At 57.7% G+C, this 10764-nt stretch overlaps 1 protein-coding gene across 1 annotated transcript; it reads left to right on the top strand.

Annotated features, from left to right (window-relative positions):
* Nucleotides 1–5182: 5182 nt before the first annotated feature.
* NAT16 (N-acetyltransferase 16 (putative)) lies at nt 5183–10722 on the top strand. The gene is given in 9 exon segments (XM_055136785.1): nt 5183–5192; nt 6800–6880; nt 6883–7068; nt 7427–7439; nt 7441–7491; nt 7493–7598; nt 8683–8790; nt 8792–8955; nt 8957–10722. Coding segments are annotated over 9 exon segments (960 nt in total). The 3' UTR covers nt 9198–10722.
* Nucleotides 10723–10764: the final 42 nt, after the last annotated feature.

Raw genomic sequence — 10764 nt, 5'->3', positions numbered from 1 at the left:
TAGGGCGTTTGCATTGCATATGGCCAACCTGGGTTTGATCCCTGGTACCCCAGGCACCTCCAGGAGTAATTCCTGAGTGCAGAGCCAGGAGTAACCCATGAGCATAGCTGGGTGTGACCCAAAAGCAAAAAAAAAAAAAAAATGAAGGGAATGTATAATAATCACCTTTTTTTTTTCTTTTTGGGTCATGCCTGGCAATGTACAGGGGTTACTCCTGGCTCATACACTCAGGAATTATTCCTGGCAGTGCTCAGGGGACCATATGGGATGCTGGGAATTGAACCCGGGTCGGCCATGTGCAAGACAAACGCCCTACCCACTGTGCTATTGCCCCAGCCCCTAATGACCTTATTTTATTTTTAAAAAATTTTATTATTGATGACTGAATAAATAACAGTACTCCTACATTATAAAAACAAAAGTTTGTGTTTTTTTTTTTTGCTTTTTTGGGTCACACCCAACAGTGCACAGGGGTTACTCCTGGCTCTGCACTCAGGAATTATTCCTGGCGGTGCTGGGGGACCATATGGGATGCTGGGAATCAAACTGGGATCGGCTGCATACAAGGCAAACACCCTACCCGCTGTGTTATCGCTCCAGCCCCCAAAAAACAAAAGATTTTATTATTGAATCACTGTGAAATAGATCTTCATTAAGCTGTTCATAACTAGGTTTCAGTCATACAGTGATAGGGTGGAGGGATACACCCCTCCCTCCACCAGTGCACATCTCCCAGCACCAGTGTCCCCAGGTTCCCTCCCATCACCTTCCCCTCTCCGCCCAGCTCTGGGCATCTCTGAGTGAGTGAGCCCTCGGCAGCTGCTGGCTCTGTGGCGCTTGGGGAGTGTTGAAACTCTCTTTGCCCACAAGGACTGTTTATGTTTTCTGGCTGAGGAAAATTGTTGACTCTGGCCCTGTGTTGGCCTCTTGGCCTGCAAACAATCGAAATAGTCACTCTGCCTCTCTGAGGCGTCGTCTGTAGAGTGCAAATGGTGTGAGGGCAGCGACAGAGGGAGCTGGCTCACGAGGGTGGTAGGATGGAGTGTCTGCACAACTGAACAGGGAAACTGAGGGAAACTCTTTCACTCAGGTCCTGGTATGGAACCTATGACACAGTTTGTTGAATGTCTCTGGGAGAGAGCCCTGAGGACCCCAAGGGATAATAAAAACCATGGTCACGCTCCTTGAGTATTGAGGCTCACACACACCAGGCTGCAGTGTCAACAGTGGAGCTGCCGGGATGGCGCCTGGGTGTATGTGGGGCACCAGGGATCAAACTCAAGGCCTCCCACTTTGCCAGGCAGGTGCTTTCGCCTTTGAGCTGTCTCCCAGCCCCCCTCATGCTGTAATTCTGGGAGCGGCTCCAAGGTACCAGTGTGCTCCCTGACTTTGGACTGTTTCCGACACTTTTTTCCTTCGGCCTCTTTCTTTATCTGCAAGACGAGCTGGAAGTGCTGAATGACAGAAAGCAGACAGGATGCCAGCCCAATGCCTCGAAAGCGCTTTTCATTTCACTGTTCCTTTTGTGCGTGTTAGGGTCACAGCAGGCTGTTCTCAGGGATCACTCCTGGCTTGCTTGCGGGACTATCAGGGATGCTGGAGATCGAACCAAGGCCGGAAGTGTCTGTTCTGCCAGGTGGAACAGTCTTTGCCGCTGTCCTTCAAAGCCAAGTGGCGTTTCATTGGCCCAGGGAGCCGTCTGGAGGCGGGACTTACAGTGAGATCTGGCTTCTGAGTGGTCTGAACATCTGGAGAATTGTCCAGTTCGACTGGGTCAAATGCAAATCCAGCGGCATTTGCCCCAGTCGAAGAATTCTGGAGCCAGAATGTTCCCTCCTGGAACAGGTGGCCTGGGTGCCATGGTGATCGTGCCTCCTTTTCAGCAACTTGGCGCTCCCTTCCATATCTTGACATTTCAAAGCATTTTTCCCCATCAGTGAGATCAACAGTTTTCATACTCAGAGGGTGGGTGTAGGACCCCAAGAGCGACAGTACAGCTGGAGGGCGCTGGCCCTGCATGCGCCTGACTGGGGTTGGATCCCCAGCATCTCATACACCCCTGAGCACCGCCAGGAGTGATTCCCGAATGCAGAGCCTGGAGTAACCCCTGAGCATCGCCGGGTGTGGCAAAAAAAGCAAACCTCAGAGGGTGGAAATCCAGGACTCCATCCTCTCCCAGTGGCTCAGCCAGTGACATTGATGTCTGGAGTCACAGTGTCCCCTGAGAAGGTGTCAGGGAGTTAGTGGTGGGGGGGGAGGTGCGTCCACTTGGGGCCACAGTGGGCCTTCCCTCCCTCCTGCTGCTCCCACCAGGGCCAGTTCCTGGCCCCCTCATGCTTGACGACCTCCAGCTGCTGACCCCCACAGCTGGCATGTTCCCAGTGCTGCCCATGACCTCTGAGGGGGTGAGTGTCCCCTGAGCTGGTGCTGCCAGGAGACAGCCACCAGGCTCCCCACTTTCTGCCCTGCTGACCTCTGGCTTTGGCCCTGGGTATCTCTTTGCTTCCCCTGTTTCCAGAGTTTCATTCCTATGACCCCATCTTGCACCTCCCAGGAACAAGACATCTCTGTGTGGACATGGCCAGGAGTCTCCGCTTGAGGTCACTGGTCCTCTCCAGTGGCCAGAACACCCCTCTTGGTATTCCCCTCCGGGAGCCCCGCCCCAGAGGAGGGCAGGCGCCGCCCCAGGCGACACAGCCCTCCCTGCCAAGTGACCTAGTTAAGCCACTCGCCCAGGTGTTCCGACGCCTTTCTCGCCAGCCCTCCCCTCTCCCTTCCCCAATGCACTGCACCCATCCCATCCCCAGAATTGGGTTCCCAGGGGGTGGTCTCCTGTCAAAAGGACCGCTTATCAGGGAACGCCCCTCCAAACCCATTGCCCTTGGAGAAAACTTCTGGGTAATATACTTTCCCACGGCAGAGACCCTTTGGGGTACTCCTCAACATCTCGCGGTCTACTTCCCCACTCCCTGACCCGTCCCTCTTGGTCACCCTCCACCCCCAGCGCTAGTTCTCGGGTCTCTGCGCTCTTCCCGCCTCCGCCCTGCGCCCCGCCCGGCGCCCTGGGCACCAGGGGGCGGGGCTCGCCCCTTTCTATTTAAGGGCACCCGGGAGGGGGTGCGCGTGAGGTGCCACCCCGAGCGCCCGCATCTCGCCCCGTCCCGCCTTTGTCTCCCGCCGGCCTCTTTGTCTCGGCCGCGCTCGGCCGGCTGGGCTCCCGGATCCTTCCCGTGCTGCCCCCCAACCCCGAGCGGCTGCCGACCTCGCGCGCGGGCTGCAGTATCTCAGGTGTGTGTGGTGCGGCGGAGGGAAGTGGGGGGCTCCGGCCGGTGGTGCCTCCAGGTTTGCCGTGCTCCGCGCTGGAGCGCCCCATTCCTGCGGATGCTCTGGGGCGAGTGAGAGGGGAGGACTGGGTCGCAGCGCTGCTCCTCTTCCGGGAGCTTGGACCGGTCCCCCGCCCCCCTCCCACAGCGCCCCCAGAGTCTCAGGGACCTCTGTCCCGACCCCTAAGGGAGTGAGCCGGCAGGAGCCCAGGGTGTGAGTGCTGGGCTAGAGGATCTGAGGGACCAGCAGGGAAGGGACCTGCTTTCACTTCTGTGCTAGCCGGACCCAGGGTTTAAGAATCTCTCCCCCAGCACCACCAAGGGAGTAAGCAAAGATAAGTGCCTGGAAAGGGAGTTGAATTACTGACTCTCCCTTCTCTGTGAGTTTGGGGACAGGCCCCCTCTTAAAATAATCCCAAACCTTTGGGATGGGCTAGCAGGGCAGAGAGGAAGGGGTGAGGGCTGCATTGGTGTGCGCTGCATTGGTGCAGCCTGGTCCACCCCCCAAATTTTCCCATTGTGACCCTCTAGGGGAACTGGGATTTCCCAGCATCAGATAACGTCACTCACAGAGCTGGGCGCCAGCAGGGACCCAGCGGAGTTTACAGTCTGCGTGTGGGTGGGGGGGGGGAGGGTCCTCTGCCCCTCACTCTGCAGGCTGGGTGGGGGTGGGGTGGCTTCAGCAGCCTCCCCGCCGACCCGCCCGGGCGCCAGAACTGTCATTTCTAGCTTCATTTCTAGTTTTGCTGAAGCTGAGTTGCCCTGAGCAAATCTTCACCCCCTGAGGCCTCATTCTGAAATCTGAGGAGTCCCAGGGTTTGGGTTGGCCGCCAGGGCTCTCAGGGGCCAATGCCCCCCCTCCCCCCCAGCCCCTGCCGCCTCCTTCCCAGGATTAGCTGGGAGGGGGCCTGCGCATTCACACCCAGTGAGAAGGGGCCCTGCAGGTCTGGTTTTGAAGTCTGTTTGTAACCCGGCTTGTTTACATAAGCAGCGGTGATACAGCTGACACCACCTGTCCGCCTGCCCCAAACTGGGTCATGTTCTTGCTTAATTGCGTTCAGGGGGCAGAGCCTGGAGATAGCTCAAAAAGCACATGCTCAGCAGGGGCAAGGCCCCAAGTTCCCTCCCTGGGACAAGTTCGTTTTGTTCATTTGCCAGGCTGGTGGGGGTGGGAAGGAGCAGCTGGTCTTACTCAGGTCTAACTCCTGGCTCTGCACTCAGGGATCACTCCTGGCCGTGCTCGAGGAACTGCATGGGGTGGGTGCCGGGGATTAAACCCGAGTGGGCTGCGTGCACAGCAGTGGCCCTGCCTATTGTACTCTTGCTCCGACCCAGCCCTGGACAAGGTTGATCCCGGGCTCTGTATACCCTTCCCAGCACCACCAGGAGTGGCCCTGGTGGCCCCCTGAACTTTGGGGCTTGAGTAGTGCCACATTGCTGGGCCCCAGTGTATCAAAACTTCCTTATCAGTGGCCCCCTAGACTCCCCCAGCATTGCTTAGAAGCACCCCAAATAAAATCATATCCAAAAGTTGAACCAGGACTGGAGCAATAGCACAGCGGGTAGGGCATTTGCCTTGCACGCGGCCGACCGGGGTTCGATTCCCAGCATCCCATATGGTCCCCTGAGCACCGCCAGGGGTGATTAACTGAGTGCAGAGCCAGGAGTAACCCCTGTGCATCACAGGTGTGACCCCCCCCAAAAAAAAAGTTGAACCAAGTTCACCTTAGTCTCCATCAACTGGCTGGTATGTGGAGTCCCCACTTTATTGGTTAATGAGACCAGTGTGTGAGGGGAGAGTTATCCTTGAGTAAAAGCCGGGGTGCTACTTGGCTGACTGGGAAGAGCAATCCGAAGAGATGGTAGGAGGTGGGAGGGAGTTATCTCTCTGACCCCATCTCTGGTCTGGGAGGAGCCAGACTGAGTTGACTGAGCCCAAAGGTGGACTTTAAGGAGTGAGAAGAAAGCCCTCCAGGAGAGATGAGGAAACATAGGAAGAAAGACAAGAAGCAGAAGAGGAAGCTGGAGGGGAGAAGGGGGGACCCTCTTCGTAAGGGATTTCTTTTTCTTTTCTTTTTTTTTTTTTTCAGTTACACCCGGCGATGCACAGGGGTCACTCCTGGCTCTGCATTCAGGAATTACTCCTGGCTGTGCTTGGGGGACCACATGGGATGCTGGGAATTGGACCCAGATCTGTCACGTGAAAGGCAAACGCCCTCCCCGCTGTGCTGATGCTCCAGCCCTTGGTCCTAAGGGATTTTACGTGGTGCCAGAGCCCCGACAGAACTCCTCTTCAGGAATCACTTCGGGAGGGGCTCTCGACCATACCTGGTGCCAGGGACTGAACTACAGTTGGCTGCCCCCTGCACTCTCTGCCCAGTGCCCCAACAGGACCCCCGTCAGAATGGTCGGGATGTGGCCCGATGGGCTGGGCACAGACTTTGCGTGCAGGAGCCCCAGTCTGGCCTGGTCCCCAAACACTGTTAGGAGTGACCCCTGAGAACCAAGAGGGAAATAACCCCTGAGGACTGCCAAATCTGCCTACCGTGCACCCCACCCTGAAAAAAAAAAGATACAAGATGATCACCTACTTTCAGTAGGGCTGAGGTTCCCCAAGGAAGAGGCAGGGGGAGGAGGCAGGAGGGGAAAAGCAGCTTGGACTAGCCTAGCAGGAAGAGCTTGTGTTTTCCTGGGGTCCACGTAGCCCCCTCTTTGCACTGGGCTTGCAGTGGACAATGAGTGAAGGTTGGGGAGAAAACTAAAACTTCAGCTTCATCCCTAAACTTCTCTTGGGATGTGGAGATAAAGGGAGGGTTTTTTTTTTTTTGCTTTTTAGGTCACACGCGGCGATGCTCAGGGGTTACTCCAGACTCCGCACTCAGGAATTACTCCCAGCAGTGCTTGGGAGATCATCTGGAATGCCGAGGATCAAACCCAGGTCAGCCGCATGCAAGGCAAACGCCCTCCCTGCTGTACTACACTCCGGCTCTGAGTATTATATTGTTTTTCAGGAGATGGTGAGAGTCATTAGGATCCTTAAGAGATGTCCCTTCATTTTGGGGTGCAGCCCAAGACCTTGTCTGCAGAGTCCTGGGGGAACTGGGGGCGCAGGGTTGTGCCTAGTCTGGGGAGCTCAGTGGGTTCTAGAGTTTCTGAGTTTGAGCTTCTGGCAAAGGGGAGCAAGGGAGGGAGCACTGAAAGCTGGGGTGCCTTGGCCGGAGGCCTCCCTCACAGGGACTGGTGCGAAGCAGACAAGAAGGGGTTTTTGTACTGGGGCCAGTTCCGGAAGCAGCGACTCTGATCTGCGTGCTGGGTTCTCTCTTTTTTGCAGAGGAACGAAGCAGGAAGCTCGCTGCCAAGAGGTCCCTATGCCCCTGGAGGAGCTGCAGGCAGATGCCAGATTGGGGCTCCAGGCTAAGACGACTTGGGCCTCCGGGGTGAGTCAGACCCTGAGACTGAGTCTCCGTCCGCATCAGGGCCTGGGACAGAGGCCAAGCCTTTGGACTTCGTGGTGGCCAATGCAGAATGCGATTTTGGCGTGGTGCTGGCGTCTCCCGGGCCGTCTCCAGTGGTCTGGACTACCTTCCCAACCGCCACGGCAGCTGGCTCCGGGACCCCGGGCGCACTGTGGTGCTCCTCAAGTGCAACGGCAGAGTGGTGAGAGTCGGGCGAAAAAAGGGTCAGGCCACGTTTGGGGACGCAGAGCCCAAGAATGAGAGGAGGCGAACCTTCCTCTCCCTCATAAACTGAACTCACCCACCTAGAGGACCTGGAGCGCGGAGAGCAGCTCTCCAAGGGAAACCAGGGAAGAGGCAGCGGGGGCGTGGCCAGTTCCAGGGGGTGTGGCCAAGGGAAGTGGGCGTGGCGTGCCCAGGGACCTAAACCGCCTGCTGGAGCTGGAGCATCCGCGGAGGTGGAAAAGACTCCCGCGGATGATCAACCGTTCTGCGGCCTCTGGAATCTGGGATGACCCAAGTGCTGAGGAGTGCTCAGGAAGAAGAGGAAGAAGACGAGCCCTGAGAGCCCCGAGTCTGAGGCGGGGACGGCACCTCCCAATGGCCTCAGTCTTCAGATTGCTCCGGAGTCGGTGCACTGATCAACAGGGATAGAGGGGCTTGGCGCACTGGGAGCGAGGCAAGGGTGAGACCCGGCTGCTGCAGCGCGTCTGCTCAGCTGATCCAGGGACAACACCTTGGGGTCAAGGTGGTCTGGCTCACCAGGGACGACTCCATGGGCCCCAGGGAGCTCAAGAAATACAGCCTGATCACCAAGCAGGTGAGAAGGACGAGGGAGCTCTCAGGACCGGACCTGTCCCTGGGGGATTGCTCGGGATCTCCTACCACCCCACGGCCTGAACAATCACTGGCTCCTTCTCCACCACTTTTTTTTTTTGCTTTTTGGGTCACACCCGGCGATGCTCAGGGGTTACTCCTGGCTTTGCACTCAAGAATTACTCCTGGCGGTGCTCGGGGGACCATATGGGATGCCGGGGATCGAACCTGGGTCGGCCGCGTGCAAGGCAAACGCCCTACCCGCTGTGCTATCGCTTCGGTCCCACCACTTTTTTTTTTTTAAATAAGGTAGTTCACAATATTTGATTACATTTAATATTTTCTGCCACTTCTACCGACTGGGCGACCTGAGCTCTGCTCTGGACTCCCAGCTTAGTTCTAAACCCTTAAGCCCAGAGGCCAAAAGCTTCTGACTTCCAGCAGAGTCCCCAAGAACCCAGACATCTCCAGGCCTCCCACGGCCCTACCTTCCTCCTTCAGCTGCCCACAGGAACTCAGTCGCATTCTGGAGTCTGTCCCTTTTCTCCTGCCGCCCCCCCCCCCCCATCCAGGTGCGCCATTCTCCGCTTGCCTTCTCCTAGGACATCTAGGAACAGCACTTTAGACCCACCCTTTCCAAAGAGCCCCTCCCCGCCCCACCCCCGAAATAGACAGACCCCGCCCCAAAAGAGACAAGCTCCGCCCAGAAATAGACAACCCCTCAAACAGAAAGTTCACCCCGGAAATATGTAAGCACCGACCCCAAACATGCAAGCCCCGCCCTGCCTGGGCTCTGGGCTCCCACCACTCTGCTCACCCAGTGCGGGTTTCGCCTCCTCTCCCTTTTACCTTTTTTCACTCTCGGGACATTGCTCCATACAGATCACCTTTCCGGGGATCCAGGGACCTGAGGCCTGGCCCCTGACTCCCCAACACCCCACTCTACACACCCTCCTCAAGTCGGTTCTTCTGAGGAACCAGGTGGGAACCAAGGTTGCAAAGATGAGAGTGGCTGTCTAGAGTCGCAGACTCCCCTTGCCAGCTTTTCCGCTGCCACCCCTGTGCTCACTAGTGCGCCCCCCATCCAGGGCATCCTTTTAGTCCAAATCAACGTGACCATGCTGCGGGCCTTGGGCACCTACTCAACTCTGCCCAGCAAAGGCAGGCGGGGACTCCTGCTGTCGCCCTCTGTGCAAACAAGACGTGTTTCCAGGTGGGACCTTCATCCAGGAATGGCAGCCCTAATGGCCAAGCAAGAGTAACCTGCGACTGCTGGTCGCCAAGAGCCTAGAGTGGCGAGTGGATAGCTGCGCCCACCTGTGCGCCTTCACGCTGTGCATGCGTCTCTTCTCCATCCTGCACATGGCGATGCCCCAACCACCGATACCTTCGTCAGGGACGGCTCCTCTAGCATCTGCAGCGCCAGGCCCTACACCTCACTGGCCTCAGTGTCATGTGCCAGCTCTTCCTGGCACCCCAATTGTGATCACAGCTGGCTGACTTTTCCTGGCGCCCAGTTGTGGTCACAGCTGGCCAGGTCGGTTTGGGGCTGGAGCTGGTCAAGGGTTATACTGAACTGTACCTGCTAGAGAATGACATCTAGGAACAGCACTTTAGACCCACCCTTTCCAAAGAGCCCCACCCGCCCCTCCGTCCATAAACAGGCCCCGCCCGGGAATTGCAAGCCCCGCCCCAACATGCAAGCCCCGCCCTGCCTGGGCTCTGGGCTCCCACCACTCTGCTCACCCACTGCAGGTTTCGCCTCCTCTTCCCTTTCCCTTTCTCTCTGCCGACTTGCCTATAGCGCCCTCAAGGGTCGCGCCCTGACAGCTCAGGGCGACAGATTTGGGGGAGCTTCTTGCTTGGAGGGTGTCCACAGGTTGACCCTGTCTGTAGCCGCGACCAGGCTGAACTCTGGCTAAACGCCCAGCTTCTCTCGTCTGACCCCTCGTGGCTGCAAAAGGCTTCCGCGATAGAACCGTCAGCTTTCTGCCGTGAGAGCTAGGTTTTGACTCGGGTTGTTTTTCTCAAGCCCCCAGACCCCCTCTTTACCGTGCACTCAGCCTCCTGTACCTCTAGATCCCGGTCATCTCCTTCCTTTTCTGGACCCCGTTAGGACACTTGAGCCCAGACCGCCTGTTTCTTGGTTTGTTCTGTCTCTCCCGCCCCGCCCCACCCCCACCACTTTAAGCCATAAGGAGAGACCCCTACACAGGTAGGGATGTACATGGGTGTACAGTGCTTTCACCATGTACCCTTCTGTGCCTTTCTCTCTCTCTCTCTCATGCCGGTTTTCTCCCACTCTGCACGGGAGTTTGCTGTTTGGCAGGCTCAGTCCCCAGCCCCCAGCCCGCAGTGGGATGTGGGCGTCCAGCCAGAGAGTCTGGCCAGAGGAGGGCAGGCCCCTCCAGCCAGAGCGGAACTGTCTCTGGATTCTAACCCTGAGTCTTCTAGGCGACCGGAACCCCCAGTCTCCAGCTATTTCTGCACACCACTCCGTCGTCCAGTTGCTTTCTGCTGTTTTGCACTTTGAGTCCTTTATTTGAAAGGCCCCAGTCCCAGCTGCCTCAGATCACACGGTCTCCTACTCTGGGTTGTCCTACTGCAGAGGGAGGGGAGAGTGCCTCAGCGATCAGAGTGACTCCCGCGTCACCAGCTGTACCCGGGAGTCTGGCAGAGCCGAGAATCCAGGCATCCCTGGCCGGAGCTAGCCTCTGGACCTCTCTCCCTCACACTGGGAACTGGAACTTCTGGCTGGGCTGGGGACTCAAAGGCTCCGACGGGGCTGGAATTCAAGTCGTGAGCAGAGGAGGGCGCCAGAGGTGGGAGAAGGTGGGCAGAGAGAGAGAGGGAGGGAGAGAGAGGGGAGAGAGGAGAGAGAGAGGTGAGTGAGAGGAGAGGGAGAGAGGGGGGAATAGAAAGAAGGTAGAGAGGAGAGGGGGGAGAGAGGAGTGAGAGAGGGGGAAGAAAGGAGGGTGGGGGAGAGAGGGCAGCCAGCGCCCTCCACTCCCATTCCCCCCAGCTCCGACTTTGTGACTTAGCCCCTCTCCTTGGGCTTGACTGCCTCCAGCGCCTGACCACGCCGCCACCTCGCTCCCCGGGTCCCTCCAACCACAGCTGTAACGCAATAAAACGGACCCTTGGCCCACCCTCTGTGCGTGTTTCACTTC

This window comes from Sorex araneus, chromosome 4 (assembly GCF_027595985.1).
Source record: "Sorex araneus isolate mSorAra2 chromosome 4, mSorAra2.pri, whole genome shotgun sequence".
In the NCBI taxonomy this organism is placed as follows: domain Eukaryota; kingdom Metazoa; phylum Chordata; class Mammalia; order Eulipotyphla; family Soricidae; genus Sorex; species Sorex araneus.
Note: the sequence above shows the minus strand (reverse complement) of the source record. Positions and strands in the feature narration are given on the sequence as shown.